The sequence below is a fragment of the Oryzias latipes genome, chromosome 13 (assembly GCF_002234675.1).
Source record: "Oryzias latipes chromosome 13, ASM223467v1".
Lineage (NCBI taxonomy): Eukaryota > Metazoa > Chordata > Actinopteri > Beloniformes > Adrianichthyidae > Oryzias > Oryzias latipes.
The window spans coordinates 26,069,075-26,088,476 of record NC_019871.2 but is presented as its reverse complement, the minus strand read 5'-3'; the positions used below and the strand labels follow the sequence as shown (position 1 = coordinate 26,088,476).

The window sequence follows — 19,402 nt, the reverse complement described above, 5'->3', positions numbered from 1 at the left end:
ATAATAATCATATAGTTTGTCTGCCTTGTCGTTAAAATTGCAGCTGCTGTATCAACGGACATTTTATATATATATATATATATATATATATATATATATATATATATATATATATATATATATATATATATATGCATGTGTTGAACTTTTTCACATTTAATCGTGGCGACGCAGCATTGTGACCAATGCCAACTGTTGTAAACATGATCACGAAGGAGAAATTAATAATTGTGATTTGTGCCTATTAATTGGCCGGATTGATATGATTCCAAAAGGAACATTTATAAGAGCAAAGCTGAAAAAGAATAAGCCTGGAGTAAGGTTTGCGGGATTTTCACTGCTTTGTGCATCTCGCATCAAGCATTATCCCACTGTAGGTGATGGGCAGTTAAAAAAACAAAATAAGAAGAATCCCCCTCCCTGCCGCTTCCTGCCTGTCTGGTGTGAACATCACCGGCTGGATGCACGTTCATGAAACCGCGTGTTGCGCATTTTTTTGAACGCACCACATGCAGCTGGTGTGAATGCAGCTTTACATTCAGAATGCCAGTTTCTAAGTTAGTCATTTGGCTGCTTCAACAAAATCATTAACTGGCCTTTCAGTTCATCCACCCAACATGCTGTCTGTCATCACATCTGTTTCCCAGTGGGTCACCACGTTAGCAACAGCTTAATTTTTTCTGACCAACTACAGACTGCAGCTCTTTGAATCAAACCAGCATTTAATGGGTAGTGACATAATCAGCATGTGAGAAAAGCAAAGCGTGACTCACATGTCAGGTTCTGCCCTACTGGTTGCAAGAAAAAAAAGAGACAAATGCTTTTTTTAGAAACTTGATATATGAGGTAATCCATGGAGTGCGTTTGATCAGTGACACCGAAGGTACAAAATGAGTGGCCAACCTTTCTGATCATTCATCATAGCATTTTCGGAGCTCACACACATTCATGTTCTGTATGTATGATGTTGAGGTCACATTCAACCTAAAATCCCACTCCTGTTAAAGGAAATGTTCACAGCAGACCAGCATCCCCCTGACTACACGTTTACATGGTAAATAAAAAGATCAGCCTGCACAAATGATTTGCACTTTACTACATAAAGCCCTTTCCAAACATACAGCTCACTGTATGATGTATAATTTTGTTTTTCTGCAGGTTACCAATAAATGCGCTATTGTAAAGGTCAAATTCACCATTCGCTTTGTCTCTTGTTGTTTGCAGTTGTGTTGATAAAAGCAGGTCTAGCCTTAAAAGCTGCTTCTGCCGTCGTTTATATTTTTTATTAAAAAAGTGATGTAAACAGCATTTTCTACTCTACATTAGACTAAATTTGTGGGGCTGCCGTTCACGCGTCATTTTTAACCCTGTACTAACTGACTACTGACTACCTGCCCACATTTATCAACTTGAGTGCACTGTTGTTATGGAGCTGGACATAATCCAATGTTAAAGTTTGACAAATGTTAAATAGCTCCCTGAGTTTAGCCTTGGTGGCCGCGGTGCACTGGTAGAGCGTCTGACCTCGATTCGATATTTTGCAGGTTTGGTTCCCACCTTGCCTGCCTATGGCTACGTTCATACTGCAGGGCTTAACCCTTGTGCTATCTTAGATGACCCCACCCTTACATTGACGTGTTCTTCCTACCATGACAAAGGTGGATAAAGGTGGAAAGATTTCATGTAATCCATGGACACCAGTGAAGATCACAAATCATTGAAGAAAAAAGGTTCAGAGCACTGTCTAGTGGGTCTAGATGACCCAACTCCCAATGTTAAAGTGCCTAGGATAGCACAAGGGTTACTGCTCAATTCCGATATTCCGATTTTTCGAATCAGTTGATTTTCATTGACGCTTCACTACTTTAAAGTGCTGCATATCAACGCAAAGCTGCTTTTGAATTCGTAAAAGGTCAAAGAGTGATGGTAGTCGACAGAATGTCAACACTGTAGCTAAAGCTCTTGTCTTGAAGGGTTAATATTGAATGCTGAAGTAAGTAATATAAACTCTTTAAAAGCAATCATTCACTTACTAAAGATTTAAGAAAACTTTAAATAAATCTAACAGTAGATTTGTCACCTGCATAAAGGAACAGCTTGTTTTCTTAGAGGAAATCTTAGTGTTTCACAAGTTTCAATAAAAGTACTGAAATGCGTGAGAAAAGTCTTAAAACCTCTTAAGGAAAAAAAAACAAATCAGTGCTTCTCATGTATGTGCATTGGTAATCAAGCACAGCGGCTTATCTCAGCAGGTGTTTATTCTAGTGCTAACATTCAATTTTCAATGTAAATAAATTCCGTTAGAAAAAACAGATTTCAGCACTGCACACAGCTTTTACCAAAGAAGTGGGTACATCTGTTGTTCAGCAACCCTGTGCAGCACATTTAGATAGATTCTATAGCATTTGTTTGCTCTTTTGTCCATTCGTTCGTTGGCGTTGGCTCCTGGAAGCTTGCTTCTTTTGTGCTAACCCTGCTTCTTTTCTGCCTCTGGAGACCACACTTTTTGATCCTGGTTAATGACATCGCGCATGAGGTGAGAATGGAGAGAGAAGCCGGTGCGAGATAAAGGCCAGACACAAACAATCTCTCTGACTGCTGTCTGATAATGACAAGCATAACGAGGATCCTCTCAGGCTGTCTCTCCCATTTTGAGCATTCTTCTTTCGGGACTTGTCACCACGCTCACTGTGCTTGACATTCACAGCCATTCATAAAGAAACAAGAAAGCGCTCACATGCCTTAACTGGACCCTTAGCAACAGCAGTGTGGTGTCATCAATCTAACACACAAACAAGTGGCAGGGCTGCAGCCTCGGAAGGTTATTCAGCCGAGACGGGACGTGAACAAACGGGACCTTTCAGTGACACTTGGACGCCAAAGTGTAAATCATTAAGGCTTGCTTAATTAGAGAGAGACTTTATTTTAATCTTACCGGTAGCTGCCCTAAACCCTCATTCCAAGCTTGACCGGGGTTTTGCCCATGACAAAAACAGCAGACTGTTACTTAATTTGATCTCCAGCTTGAATGGTAATTACTGCCACTTTTAAAGCAGCTCCTCTGCTGCCACAGTCTTGAAAATACATGAAAATGTTCAGATACAAACCTGTTCCTTTCCATTTTCTTCCTTCTTTCACTTAAGCCTTAGGTAGATAAGGGCTGTATGCAGGTGAAAAATGGGCAAATCTGTACGAGGCATGTAGGTGGCTCACCAGATGTTTTAAGATCGTACTCAATCAATGATATTTTACACAATTCCAGTAAAAGTGCTGTGCTGATTTACCCACTTTTCAAATATGGGCAAATCTGTACAAGACATGTAGTAAAGTTGGAATGACAACACGTGAGGTAAGTAAGGGGGGAAATAGGTGACAGGCATGTCATACAAGTTTTTCAATTTTTTCAACTGCCAAAGCCTGTTGGTACTGTTTAAGTAATAATTGTGCAACCCTCCCATGTCCAATGTTAGCAGCTTGACTGTTAGAAATGAGGAAATTAGATCATCAGCGTGTAATGTGTGGACATCCAATGTCAAATATACACTTTCCACACTCAAAAATGATATGTTCTATTTTCATGATATCCCTTAAGGTGGCCACATGGGTTTCAAGGGAACTGCAAGACATGCGTGCACTCTTAGGTCTGGGTTGATAAAATCAATTAATCAATCTGAATCGATCCAAGATGAATAAATTAACAATCGATCCATAAAAGTAGAGATCGATCTTTTACTCCTTTCCTATTCCGGTGACCTAACACATAACAGCAGTTAAAAAGTCCATTAGCTTGATGCTAACATATAATAGAGTTTCCCGTAGGACAGCTGATGCTAACGCTTGGTCGACCTTAACATACATAGCTGACTAAATGAACCGCTTTATAGACTCACAGGCAAGAATTTGTGGTCTAAAGCAAATTCTCTTTTTGCTCAAATCTTCTGGAATAAAGTTTAATGCTACAGCACCAGGTCCACCTAGAGGTTAAACTGAACGGCCCTCCAGGAGAGGCAGAACATGTTGGAGCTTCTTCTTTTGAGAAATCGTGTAACACTGTATGCTGTTAACAATCTCTCTGGTTTATTATTTCATTGATAACATTTACAGTAAGTGAACTTAATCAGGATAATATGGATATCTTCAAAAACATACATAGATTATTAATGTATTTCTATACAAATATATATGAATGTGTAAACCGGGTAAATTCCAAATGGAATCTAATAAAATCGAGCAGATTGAAAGAACGGAAAAAATCGTGAATTGATCGAATCGATTCTGGAAATTATTGGTAATATCCAGACTTACTTTTTATGATGCTGCCCCTCCTCTCTTCAACCCTCTACGGGCCCAGAAAACCCCAAAACCCGGCAGTGCTGGTGTTGACCTATGCGGGTTTATGTACCAAAGGCTTCAAATCATTTTTAACATTCTTATACTGTCTGTGCTTTTTCAACAGGACCCTACAAATGGCTATTACAGCGTCAATACCTTCAAAGAGAACCACACACCCACCATGTCAGGAAATCAGACCACCGAGGTTAGGAACCCAAGCAGCACTGGTACCCTGGGCAAGCAGCGAGTACCAACAGGCATGTCTTTCACCAACATCTACTCCACATTGGGAGCGGGCTCCAACCGCCTGTACGACTACAGTCAACGCTTCGTGTTGGGGATGGGCAGCAGCTCCATCGAGCTGTGTGAGCGAGAGTTCCAGCGCGGCTCGCTCAGCGACTCCAGCTCTTTTATCGACACACAGTGCGACAGCAGCATCAGCAGCTACAGTAAGCCAGACGGCTACGTGCAGTTCGACAAAGACAGCAAGGCATCAGCCTCCTCTTCATCCCACTATTCTCAGTCCTCCTCGCAAAACTCTGACCTCACTCGTCCCCTCCAGAAGCGCATGCAGACCCATGTCTGACCTTCTTGGGAAGGAGGGTGTTGTTAGGGAGTCTGAAGCAGCCTGGATTGTAAGACTTTAAAAGAGTGCGCCACCAGGAAACCCTAAAGCATCCATGCCATGAATTGTTTCCTATGGACGCCTAAAGATGCTGGGGATACTTGGCTTGATGGCCTGTGAGACTTTCTTTGACTTATTAGTTTCCCAAAAAGAAAAAAAAATAATGGATGAAAAAGCCTTACTTTTCCCTCATGCTTATTTCATTAGCTCCCTCTTTTTTCAACCCATAATTACTTGTGCCACAGAGAGGTTACTCGCCAAGAAAGGACACTATTCATGAGAGGAATTTGAGCTTTTGATTTCCACAATCAGATTGTTAACACAACAAAGGGCAGGACAACAAGGCTTTGTCTGACAATCAGCTTCACTGGTTGTGAAGTTTGCTTTTTGAAGATTGTCATTCAAAGCGGGCAAGATTACGATGAGACACTGCAGAATAATGAGCGCAAGCTAAAGTCCTGCCACTCTTTTATAGTTTACAGCACAACAATGGATGCGCTTGTGAGTTTTATTTTTTTAACAACCGTCGTGATTACCCCACTCCACACTTTTTACAGTTTTAAGTGATTGCTTGCTAAAAGTGGCTGACAGTGTAGGTGGAAGTTAACTTTCTCCATGTGCCCACAGATGTCTCAAATACTGAAAACATTTGTCCTCCCCTTTACCATGGTTGTATCTGAGCCACAGTAAGAAACATAAGCTGAGATCTCATTTTTAATCCCAGACCCACCATTTTACTTTGAGATAAAACAATATCAGTGTACATATGTTACTTCTTTTCTAATGTTTAATTTCTGACTCTGATTTCCCAGCCGGATGACTCTAATTGAGACACGAACGCCTCTTCACGTCCATATCTACTTTGCCTTGAGGGCCTTTTTGAACTGGGTCATTACAAACTTTGGCTAAGTGAGAGCTTAGACAAACACTATCAGCTCGTCTGATGTTGGGGAGCTGCAACCACCACGATGTTACCATGCTTAATCCTGCTTCAAGGCATATGTGGCAGGAAAGCCAAACATTGTGACTTGTTGTTGTACCTGTGAGTTTCTCTTCCTAACAAGACACACACCAACAGCTATAATTGAGGGCACCTGCTGAATGCAATTTAAACACTATGCTCAAACTTCTTAAAGTGTGCGGAAATATTATTTGCATCACCATTGACACTGGAGATGAGCGCATTCTTACTCTCTGTGCTTGGGCAAGCACACAGGGGACATGGCAAAAGTTTCATTTTGCTTTACATTTTCTTTCTTTATTTTGTTACTGCAAGGGTTAAGACAGTGAGGACAGTTTATGCACAAAATGTGGAATTAGATTATTGGGTCACTGATTATGTATTTATTTCAATAGGGAACACAGCATATTGATTTATTTCATGTTTTACTTTATATTTTCACACAAGCAGGTTGATAAATGTGTTATAATCCAAATCTCCAAATATTTTCCGACCGAAACAAAGTCATAACAGACGGAAATAGCTATTTTGGAGTCCTCAAATCTGGCTGTTCTCATATAAATTTGTGCACAGCAGATGCTCTAATGATGGAGGCAAAAACTTTGCCTATTTTTTTTAATTTTGTTTTAATTTAGCCTCAGCTAAATCACACAACTAAAAACTGCCACCTATTGTTGTTTACCCTATTCTTTGTCAATTTAAACTAGCAGGAACCAATAGCAAACAAACAGCAGGAGCGATACAGAGTTCCACATAACATTTGATAAAAACAAAAGAAAAGAATCATGCGCTATGACTTTCATGGGTTCTTCCAACTGATTTCATCAGTTTATTAAAAGACAAAGAGCATTTCTGGGAAGCATAAATGGATCAGAGACTTTACTGAAAGAACAGCAGCTCATTGTGTCCACTTTGTTTTGTCAAAGCACAGCACAAAAAAAAACCAATATCAGGACGTTTTTGGATGTTGTGCAGCAGTCAGAGCTTGAAATGATTTTGGATGAGCATAAAACTATTAAATCTGTTTCGACCCATGAAATATCAAGCATGCTATGTTGCGGAGAAAAGGCAAATTGTTGTTATAAGCACTTTACATATGATTTTATTCAAGTCATTTCAATAGTTTTCCACATGAGTGCCAGTGGTTTGAACTAATTTTACAAATGGATTGGTGCCCATTGTACAGCTTAAGACAAAAAGCTCTGTCTCAATGCTGATAATCCAGCTTGGCACTTAGCAGACTGTATATAAATCTCTAATCCTGTCTCTCTCTGTATATATATTTTTTCCTGGTTTTTCTGTCTTTTTTTTTTTTATGCAGAATTCAATGCAGCATATTCGAGCTCGACAAACACGTGGCAAAAGAACTGCACAGACAGACAATCTTTTTTTTTTTCTTTGTTTCATTTTCAAAAGTTTAATCAACACTGCTTGTTTTGGAAAAATTACATTAAAGGCTTGTGTGCGCAGTTTTCTCTATCAAAAAAAAATGTGACTCTGGGTGCGCCAAGAACATAGAGAGGTAAGAGAAGAGCTTATCTGGGACAGCTTTGAAGTGAGAGGCAGTAAGAGGTTATTATTCCTTCAGTCCCTCGGAGAGATGCCCAGTCGTATTTTGGGCTTGGCACCATGAAGACTGTCAAGTATGGCTGGCCACTTTTTTATTTATTTTTCCAAGAATTTATAAGCATAAGCCCTTTGTTCCCTTGATATCTGCAGCATTCAATCATGATGGGATTTGCAACAGATAGGTTTATAAAAATACAAAAAAATTGGTGCATATAATTCTTTGAAGACCCACTCCAATAAAAAATTGTGTTTTTGGTTTTGTTAACATGTTAATGTGAAATTTTTCTCATGAAGGAGAATATTTATAGGAAATTTGAGAATACTTTTGCATTTCTGTGTATTTCCTTATTCAAATCATTGTGAATCAGGAGCGGATGTTGAAGGAAAAAACTTGTAGCTGAGATGTAGGTGCCACAGTTGGTGGGCCACAAGGTCCCAGCTCTGCTCCACTTTGATGCATTCACTTGTGGACACACACAAAAAAAAAACCATCTATGTATGTCTTTGTTTTCCCTCGTCAAAGCTGGCTCAAAAATGCACTACTGGATAGCTCCAATATTGCTGGCCATTTTTGTCACACACCTAATGCTAAGTTAGGGTTTTGAGAGGCTGTAAGCTAGTGGGAGCGAGTGTAACCAGAAGGATGTTGGGAAGTAAGGGCGGGCATGTTCCACGTCAACAGTCCTGCCACAACTCAGAGGCAATTGAAATAAAAAAAAAAAAACAACACAAGTTTTTAGATGTGGGCTAAAAAGGGTCAAATTTATTTCACACATTGTTTGACACAATGTCTTTTCTAGTCAAAAACACATGCACAAAAAATGAAATAAAGGCAAGCCTTCTGGCCAATCTACCAGGAGTGTCTAGAGCGACAGTCCTCCAGTCTGTGGATGTTGCGGTGTTAGAAATGCGGCCTATGTGAGGAAAAAGTGTGCTCCTCTCACCTGTGGATGCCTGGCCTACTTATGCTGGCACCGCCTGTTTGTCTGGCGACAAGCACAGCACAGATGCCAGGGCAGAACAGATGATTAAACACGGGGACCCAGAACAATTACAAGAGGTCGCTGCCCTTTCCTGATAAAACAGAACAACCCATCCAGAGGAGACGACTCAGGCCACTTTAGTATTTAGAGACACTAAGGGGGAAAAAAACAGTGAAGAATCACAAAGAAGCTTTTTCTAAGGTGAGAACCAAAATTGCTCCTTTAGCAGAATTATGTTTTGTTTACACGACCATGTGTATATTTTGGTTTTAAAAGGGTTTAAGATGCCCTTTGTGTTTGAGAGGTGTTAATGTTCACAATGGGATGCATTGAGCAGGTGCCATTTCAACCATGGAATTGATCATAATAAGCCTTTCATAGATGTATAAACGCTTTTTGTCTTTCTGTCACTTTTTTCTTTCCTTAAAATCGATACCTTGTTAGTACTTTAATAACACGCAACTGTATGACCTGGGCTGTGTAGTGTTTTAGAAACAATCTTCCGATTTTGCTTTAACTTTCAGGGCACATGGGTAATCGATGGGGTTTGGCTTGCAGCAACGTGGTTTCTCGTGTATAATAAGTCAGACAAGAAAGCTGGAAGCATCACGGAAAAGCCTCTAAAAGGGATTGGGTAAAGTGTTGTACTACAAATATAGTGAATTAGTCACAAACACCCAGGTCACAGATCAGAAAAAGTACTTTCTGTGGATGATCATTTCAACAGTTGTATAAACAATAACCATAAACATACAGTATGTGCAAGAAGAAGATAATGTGTAAATTATCTTAGGTAATCCACTATTTTCAGGCACTGGCCATCTGTGTCTAAGAAAAAAAAAATAAAAAACAGGAAAAAACAGTTGTATTTGAACTGTCCTGGTCTGTGAATCTTTGATGCTTTTGCTCTGTATATTTGGAGAATAAAACTGATGTTTGAGTTTGCGTTTATTTGTGCTCCTTTTTGACAATCTAAATCCACTCAGGTGGTTTGATGACTTCATGAATAAACCTTTACATACAAGAAGAAGGGAAGAGAAGCTGTTTGAAAAAGGATAAGAAAGGCAGCAAACAGCAACAGTTTCGTAGAACACTCACAAGCATCCAATGATTAGGAGAAAATTTAAGTCATTAACAGCCTGAGTGGGTCCTTGGACACCTTGAGGCAGAAAAGAAAATCTACTCTTAAGGAAGCTCATTGGAATATGGTTTCAATAACAAGCACAGCAAATGCAATGCAAGCCATACTGTAAGTCCTCTTACTTTGATCGGAAATCAGGAGAGATCACAAAGTTTCACACTCGATCTGAGTTGAAATCCCAATCAGTCTTATTATGATCAGCAATTTATATTTCAAGCATATTGTTACAAGTAAATAAACTAGTAGGGGTCTGCGTATCTTGAATGGGTCATGATATTTTATTGCCGTAAAACGCAGCAGAGTAGGGCATACAGTATGGACAAAAACCAGTTTGGTAAGATATTCATAGATTTTGACCTTCTGCCTCGTTTAAAAAATTTAACCGGCAGAAAGTGTCTCTATTGGTTTGTCCAAATGCAAACAACAACTTACACAGGCATTTCAAAAGAGAAAGATGTATGTCTGTTTACTTTTAATAAGAATCTCTCATTCCGTGCTGCAGACAGAGACATCAGTGAGATGGCAGGCAAGGGACCGTCTACAAAGTGCAAGAGCACAGAAAAAAGGTATTTAAGAAAAATCAATAATATCTCAATAAAAACCCAAATGAATAAATTGTTTCATTGATATGAGCTAGTCATGAATACTCATCATCATATTCACGCTACAACTATTTTTTAAATCGTTTTTATTTATTAGGGATTCATTCATGGAGATATTATCAAAAACGTTCAATAGTTATGAAGATCATAAAACTACAGTCACCAAATTGACTAATAATTTCCTGTTTTTACTACAATATTTGTACTTTTTTTACTTTATTGTAAAAGCTACTTCACAGAAGTGCTCTGTGAAGTGTTAAATGAAAAAAGAAGGTTAATGCGATAAGAATGGGGGAAAATATTGGATCTGTTCTTTACATTTTTTCATTTTTTTAAAATGTTTTACAGGAGAATTGGGACCCAGCATTGGCAGATAATTAAAGTTAAATGACTCGGATCAGGGTCAAAAAAACCTGATCGAGAATTCCCCTACTCCTACTATTATCAAAACCGCGAATACATTCTTAAAGCTTCTGTTGTTTTTAATTAATTAAATTAATTTAAATTAATTTAATTAAAATAATGGGGCAAAAATAGTAGCAGAAAAACCCCATCTGTGACACTGATTTGTCAAGTGTTGCTGCACAGGATTAAATCACTGTCATCAAAATATCTTAGTTTTCTATTCTCAGACACTCATCAGTTGCTTCATATTCTGTGCCTGACTTACATACTTATTTCTGTTGAAAATCTCTGCAACGGCTGTTTATTGACCCCATTCCCTCTTTCCCAGGCAGTCAGCAGATTCACGCCATTACATTTACATGCAGTCTTTTAATCCATTAATACGACCATTGCAGTTCCCATCCAAATTAAATGAACTCCCGTAAACACCTTAACTTGTCTCAAATACTGGCTGTGGTCCTACAGAACTGAAACCTAAATGTGATTTGGATTCCCTCATGCATATAGTCAATACAATGCAAGGGCAATTACTCCTGGGCTGAATTAATCCACTTGGAATCAGGGAAGAGAGATGTGGCATTCTAGCAGCCATCATAGGAAAAAGTTCTCTACTTTGCGAGCCCCGTGTGGCACGGAAGATGACAAAGTACGAAACCTGTGAAGCCAGCAGACAAAGATTTGCCCTGCCAAAATCAACTTACCTCAAAGCAGGTGCAACCGCCAGACTCGTCCACATACTGAGAGTTTTTCTGCCAGCTACATGATTTCCCAGGAAAATTAAAAAAAGGAGCTGTTTTCCAAATAAAATTTACACAAATGGTGCCATTTGTGATGGATTTTACTAATCACAGTGCTCCAACTCATTACTGAGGCAAACTAGGCCAGCCATTTGCTTGCATTATTGCTTTAAACACTCTCCTTGGAACTAGTTACTGGAAGGCACTAATCATTCATCCCTGCCTTCCCTGACAACGTGGAGCTTGTAGAGCTCCCCGTGGTCCTCACCTCTTCCAGCAGATACGGTACTGCAGCAAAATGACTCATAATAACTGTGCATCCTTTCAAATGAGCAGCCATGACAGGTTAGTCTGTCATGAACCCACCTTGGCATGTAATTGCATTCAGAGTCTAATTTAACCAAAGAGGAAATTTAGAGTAAATGGCAGAGTGAGCATTTGGGATGCCAACACACCATCAGGAAAATTGGAGAAGCAGGTATTTGTCTAACAAAATAATGTAGAGGAAGAGTAAGCATGAACAGACTGGCAATTGCATAGCTAACAAACACACCAATGTGTCCAACAAAAGTGTACTTGTCCATATTCTAGAGTCAGCCAGCATTTAGATTCAGAAAATTGTTGTGTTTACCCCCTACTCTTACTGCCCGATTAGATTGTCAGTCAAACTTGTTTGTGGCTTTCACAATGTAAGCTGAAATGGTTTAAAAACAATTTGAAAAGTAGAGTTGACTGATGCACTCAGGCAAATGTTCTGGTCTGTTGTTTTCTTGATGAAACAGCCTTTACCTTTATTTTCTTTGTCGTTAACTAACCATAGGCAGTTGATGAGAATAACATTAACACAAAACTGTCTCTTAACCCTTGTGCTATCTTAGATGACCCCACCCTTACATTGACGTGTTCTCCCTACCATGACAAAGGTGGATAAAGGTGGAAAGATTTCATGTAATCCATGGACACCAGTGAAGATCACAAATAGGTTCAGCGCACTGTCTAGTGGGTCTGGATGACCCAACTCCCAACGGTAAAATGCCTAGGATAGCACAAGGGTTACAAGGACTAATGATTCATCACATCAGTGTAGAAATCTTCTTTTATGTAACTTTAATTTCAACAATCAAACACAACCCTCTTGGGGCCCCCGGTCGCTCTGGGTGTCCTCCGCTTCGGCTGCGGGGTCTGGGGGGGGGTGGGGTGGGGGGTCTTGTCGGCCCTGACCTGTGGGGGGGCATTCTGGGGGAGGGGGGGGGTCCACTATTGGTACGGGGCAGGGGGGGTTGACGGGTCGGGGTCTCCGCTGAGGCAATCAGTGGTTGCCTCGGCCGGTTGGCCTCCTCGGTCCCGCCGAGGCCTGACCAGAGCTCTTCTAGGGCCGGCGTTTGGGGGTGGGGGCCTGGGCTTGCTCCAGGGGGGGCCGGCGCTTTCTGGCTCCTCTCTCTCTGTGTGGGGGGGGTGGTGCTGGGCCTGGGGTGTCGGCGCCTCCGGGGGTGGGGCCCCTGGGCTGGGTGGGCCTGACCCCCTTGCCGGGGGGGGGGCGGGGGACAGCTGTTTGACCACCGGGGGACAGTCTATCAGCTGTCCCCAACTTACCCCCTTCCTCATATAACCTCATAATAGGGTGAGGGGGTGGGGTGCTTAGCCTGCGATGAGCCTTGGGGGGGGGTTTACTAGGCAGTGCCCCCCCCCCTCCTATGGTTGCCGTATGGAGTGGGCCCCCCCTCTTTCGGTTTTATTTGCACCTTAGACATGTAGGGCCCTTGGTAGGGGGGGTGCTTGGACATCACTGCCAGCAAGCAGCGGATGTCCTCCGAGCACCCTACCCGCCAATTTTAACCGCACCTTAGACATTTAGGGCCCCTTGGTGGGGAGGGTGAGGGGACGTCACTGTGAGTAATCAGGAGATGTCCCCTTAGTGCCCTACCCGCCAATTTTAACTGCACCCCCCTTAGTACACACACCCCTCCCCCCTCAATATACATCCCAACATAAACACACACACATGCACACACACACCATCTCAAACACACATACACGCACACACATTTTGCAAGGAAGGTGGGACCTGGGTCCATCTGTCCCCTGCCTCTTCCCTGGTGGGGGGTGCGGGCCCCTTTGCAACGGCGGCCGTGTCCCCGGGGTGCCGGCTTCCTGGGCCCGGCGGTGCTCTCTCCGCGCGGTGGGGGAGTTCACATTACATCTGAGCCGGGGGTGTCTGGTCCCTGGGGGGTGGGTTCTGGTCCTTGCTCCTGAGTGCTGGGCCCCGCCAAATTTCCAACTGTGGACGAGCCTGGTCGGGCCATATTTATAACACCCCTTGTGGGCCCTCTTTTTTTCCCCGGGGTTCCCCCCTCCTGGGCGGGGGCGGCGGGCCCCCTGCCTTGCTCCTCCCTGGACCAACCGTGGGCCGGGCGGATGGCTGCCTGGAGTGCGGAGCGGGTCTCCCTTGGGGGGTCCTGGCTCGTACCTGGGGTTGGGGCGGGGGATGCCCGGAACTCCTGGGTGGTGGTGGGGTGCTCGTTTGGGGCTGTGGGCGTCCTTCTCCGGTGGGGCTCTGCGTTGGGTTCTCCCGGCGCGGCGGGGGGGCTGCTCTCCTGGTTGGGCTGGGGCGGCGCTCTCTTTCCCTCCGTGCTTCCCTAGCCTCTGGCTCTGGGGGCCTTGCGGCGGCCCTGCTGGCCCTGGCCTGGGTGGCGGGCTTGGTCGCCCGGGCGGCGGTTGTTCCCTGCCGGTTCCCGTGTGGCGTTGGGGGGATTCCGGCTGCCGCTGCTGCTGCGGTGGGGGTCTTGGGGTGGGGATGGCTGGGCACTCTCCCTCCTTCTTTTCACGTTCCACCATCCATTTTAGAAGAACATAAAACCTCACCTGAGCACTGGTGTTAGCTCACCTTTGCACTAATAGCCTGCATGACTGAATGACTGAAATATTTCACACTAGTTGGTTTTAAGGCATAAGTATGCGTGTGTGAACACTATCTGTTTTGTGTACATGTCGACAGGTGGACATTTTTGCAGCTAGCAGGTGTGTTTATAACATTTGAGTGTGTGTGTGGACGGGCCCCGCCCTTTTTGTACTGCATTTGAACCTTACCATAATGATTAACAACCAGTAAACTTGTTGCTGTATGCTGCTTCATGGTCTTATCCCCCTTCCCCTCCTATTATCACCCCCTACCCCCCCCTCTCTCTAGCGTCCCTCTCTCTTCTTCCCCTCTTTCCTTTTCCGTCCGGTCCAACACCAAAGATTTTCAGACATGATTGAAATTAATAAAGTTTGGCCTCAATTACAAAAGGGGTTTATTCAGACATACCTTTGGTTTGTCAGAAGATTAATAACCCCTCTTGTTAAAGCAAAATATGTCCAACACAAGAGGCCCTCAGCTCTCGTCTGTCTGCCCAGCTGTTGGACAGGACAAGTTAAAAAAAAAAACAAAAAAAAAAAAACAATCAAACACAACTATATGGTTATCGGTAAAATGTGTTTTTTAACCTAAAATCATTCTAATCTCTGATTATTAAACTGTAACAGTTAAGAAAGTAGAAAAACCCTTTGTGGTTCAGATTAGTTCTGAAAACGTTTCCTTTTAAAGACCCACTCCACTGAAAATTGTGTTTTTTAACATGTTCTTGTGGCATTTTTTTCTCATGTTGGAGGAGATATATACAAAAAGAGAATCAAGCTGAAATATGAGTACTTCTTTGTTCAAATCATTGGGAATCGGGAACAGATGAAAAAATATAGCGTTACGTACAAACTGCAGTTGGCGGGCCTTAAGCTCTCTGCTCCGCTCCGCTCCACTCCATACTGTTGCATCCACTTGCAGATAAATCAGGCCAAAAAAAACTTCATTGGTAGCAATGAGAAGATGGAAAGTCAGCGCAGGTTTACGCCACACCAACAGTCCTGTCCACAAAAGCCATCAACTCCACAACACATATAACTATCCAACGGCCACCTACTCACTCTAAGCTGACTCACTTTGTACCTGTCACTGACCAAACTGTCCAAGAGACCATCACCCGTCTGAGGTCGTCTACATGCTGCCTTGATGTGTTACCCACTAGATTTCTAAAGTCTGTCCTGAACAGTGTGTTGCCATCAATTACTCAAATAGTTAACATGTCTCTTCAATCTGGAATATTTCCCGAGGCCTTAAAAACTGCAGTCATTAAACCTCTCCTGAAGAAAAGCGGTCTTGATCCCACTGTACTGAATAATTACAGACCTATCTCTAATCTGCCATTTTTAGGAAAAGTCCTTGAAAAAGTTGTCTACCAACGGCTCACTGACTTTCTCTTATTAAACAATTCATTTGATGTTTTCCAGTCAGGTTTTAGACCCCATCATAGCACAGAAACTGCTCTTATCAAGGTAACCAACGACATCCGCCTGAACACTGATGATGGCAAAGTCTCTGTCTTAATCCTGCTAGACCTGAGTGCTGCCTTTGATACTGTTGATAATGGGATCCTTTTGCACAGACTCCAAGACTGGGTTGGCATCTCTGGATCTGCCCTAAGTTGGCTCAAGTCTTATCTAGAAGACAGGAAATATTTTGTTGAAATTGGGAGTTGACTCTCAGACTACATGGCCTTGATTTGTGGTGTGCCCCAGGGATCGATCCTGGGACCCCTTCTGTTCAACCTCTATATGCTGCCACTAGGGCAGTTAATACGCAGTAATAACATATCTTATCACAACTATGCAGATGATACTCAGATCTATGTGTCACTGACAACTGGTGAATATGGGCTGGTGGATTCACTCAGCCACTGCCTCCAACAGATCAGTGCGTGGATGCAGAACAACTTTCTCCAGCTAAACTCAAACAAGACCGAAGTTATTATTTTTGGCCCACAGAAACAAAGAGAAAGTGTCAGCAGCTACCTTCATTCTCTGTCTCTTAAAACCTCAAATCAAGTCAGAAATCTAATCATGGACTCTGACCTGAACTTTAACAGCCATATCAAGTTAGTAACATCAGCGGCATTTTACCATCTGAAAAACATTGCCAAAATCAAAAACATATTGTCAAAGCCAGACCTAGAGATACTTATTCATGCATTTGTCTCCAGTAGGTTAGACTACTGTAACGGCCTGCTCACCGGCCTGTCCAAACGAGCTGTAAAACAGCTTCAGTACATCCAGAATGCTGCTGCTCGAGTCCTGACCAGAACCAGGAAGTATGATCACATTAGTCCTGTGCTCAGGTCTCTGCACTGGCTCCCTGTACCTCAAAGAATAGACTTCAAAGCAGCTCTGCTTGTGCACAAGTCTCTCCATGGCCGAGCACCAAAGTACATCTCTGACATGTTAGAGCCATATGAACCATCTCGTACTCTGAGGACCTCAGGGGCCGGCCTCCTGTTGATTCCCAGAGTCAGAACTAAACAGGGGGAATCAGCGTTTCAATATTCCGCAGCTAAAATCTGGAGCAGCCTCCCTGAAGTCGTAAGACAGGCCTCTTCTGTGTTCATGTTCAAATCTAGACTTAAAACATTTCTGTTTAGCCGTGTATATGACTGAAAGGTCCTATCTGCACTTTTCTTTCCATTCCTTCCTTTATTTTTAAATCAATTTTCAAATTTTTTTCTTTTCTTTTAAAGTAAATTTTACGTTGATTATTTCTATGATGTATTGTGATTTTAATGCATTTTTCTGTTTTGTGAAGCGCCTTGAATTACTTTGTGTACGAATTGTGCTATACAAATAAACTTGCCTTGCCTTGCCACAACTCAAACGCCAATTTCTAGTAAACTCCTGCCGCTCTGCAGATAGAGGCAGTTTTTTTCCGATTTTGGCGAAAATCAGCAAAATGAAAAGGCAACTAGGAACACTCTCAAGGCCCGCACACACCGGGACGAATTTCGCCCGCGATATTTGCCGACGTTTAACGCCTCGTGACTAAACAAAGGGCACCAATGTGAGTGTGCACACCGACGCGAAAAAACGCCACGCGTCAAAGCGTCACTTTTTAAAAAACGCCTCTGGTTCATTTTTTTGGTTTGACGCGTCGCGTCGAAAACTATACGACTAATGAGAATGGCGCTTTTGCACACGTGTCTGGAGCTTCTGAAGTTACAGTAAAACACAACTTGGGGGCGCTCAAACACAAAACTGTCTTGCTGAGCACACATACGTCGCGGCGAAGAAGATATACGCCAAGTAGCATCTACACTGCCGCGAAGAAATAATGACGGACAATCTAAAATATCCCCGAACCAAGCACTAGTTGGAGCTACTGGTGCTTGAAATATTCATGTTTTCTTTGTATGATTCTGACAAGCGCGTAAGTACTTGCTCTCTTCCTCTGAGTGAAAAGCGACTTAAAGAAGCATAAAGTTGTGCAGCGCCACCTTGTGTACAGGAGTTTTTCTGTTTTACATTAAGCGCCATCTAATGTCAGGGAATGTAATTGCATGTTCGCTCGGCTCATCGTCAGCGAAAATCGCCTGGGTGTGAACACAAAAAACGTGGCGAAAAACGCTGGCGAATATTCGTCCCGGTGTGTACGGGCCTTCACTAAGTGGGTCAGAGTGGGTCATAAAAAACAAGAGTCTATTGTGACTTAAAAAAAGTTACTTATTTTAGGTTTTTTTCTTTTTAGTCTTTACCTCAACTACGGTTATTGTATTGTCAAAGGCACTGTACAGCTCACACACTTGGTCACATGTCCCTCAAGATTTACCTGAATGTTTTCCTAAAAATCAAAGCGATGAAAGGCCAGCATTGAAGTATTTAGTGTTGTGTCAGTGACATTTCAGTCATTGAAAATCCTTTTTTAGTCATGCTGCTTTGGAATGTAATACAACCAGGGATTACGCAGCGCCACAACTGTGAAAGTTTGTTTGATTGCCAGAGGACACAGGAGAGAAACTCCTCAAACTTTGCATTGTGCATTTTGATTAAAAAAAATTGAGATCATATATATCCATATATATATATATATATATATATATATATATATATATATATATATATATATATATATATATATATATATATATGTGTGTATCTTTTTGCACCTGGATTTGGCTTTGACAGGCATCCTTTAAATCATTCATATTGGTCAGGTTTGTAACATCTGAGCATATACATAACCTCTGGATTCCCCTTCTCTGCAAGGCTGCATAATTTACAGAAGTCTGGCCGCCTGTGGTACGTTTCCAAATCAAGGGTCCAGCAGTGTTAGCTCTGCATGCAGGAGAAAACTTGCAAACTGGATGGTACATTTTCAATAAGTCTGAAACCTTAGATATGTTCAAAACACACACAAAAAGAAAGAAAGAAAAAATACACAGAATTCCTGAAAGACCAACACGGATGTAAATTGTGTTTTGTGGTATTTTCTTGTAATGGAACACATAAAAAAAATTCTGCTTAAAATTGCATTTCTGAGTATTTTTTTAATCAAATTCATGTGAATCAGGAGCAAACAAGAAAAAATGCAGTTGGAAAGGTTTATGGTTGTGACGTAAAAGCTACATAGCCATAAGCTCCATTCTGATGCATCACTTGCATACAAACAGATCCATGTACATCTTTGTTTATTTTGATCTGAGCTGGAATCTGGCTCAAAACTGTGCTGCTGGATAGCTCTGATATTGCTCACTGTTCTTGTTGCACCAGTAATGTTATGTTGGGAGTTTTAGGAGTAAGCTAAGGGAAGCACTTAAAAAGATGGATGTCGGGAAGTAGGGAGGGGCTTAGTCCAACGGTCCCGCCCACAATTCGAAGACAAGTTTCTGATGAACTACCGCTCCTCTGCAGAAAATGTCATAAAAATTTTTTTTTTTTTAATATATTTTGATTTTTGCTAAACGCAGCACAATCATAATTTAAAGCCCACTGGGAGCCATTTTAAAATAGATCAAAAGATGACCAGAGGGCGTCTTTAAGGTATTTGATTAAAAAAAGGACAGTGTGTTACTTCAAAAAACATGGAGAAGCTCAAATAACAAAAGTGTTATGTACATTTTCGCTTTTTGGTCTATCCTTGATCGTTCCCTCTAACTAATGTTTCAAAGCCTAAAGTACCATTTAAGAGCTG

The 19,402-nt window shown here is 42.0% G+C and overlaps 1 protein-coding gene across 8 annotated transcripts in view; it reads left to right on the top strand.

Annotated features, from left to right (window-relative positions):
* kirrel3 (kirre like nephrin family adhesion molecule 3) overlaps nucleotides 1-9,415 on the top strand; it is a 185,772-nt gene extending 176,357 nt beyond the window's left edge. For all 8 annotated transcript variants that reach the window (XM_023961937.1, XM_023961939.1, XM_023961934.1 and 5 more), the window contains one exon: nucleotides 4,457-9,415. In XM_023961937.1, coding sequence (XP_023817705.1) covers nucleotides 4,457-4,918 — 462 coding nt within the window. In that variant the 3' untranslated portion in view covers nucleotides 4,919-9,415. The remainder of the gene's footprint in view (nucleotides 1-4,456) is intronic.
* Nucleotides 9,416-19,402: the final 9,987 nt, after the last annotated feature.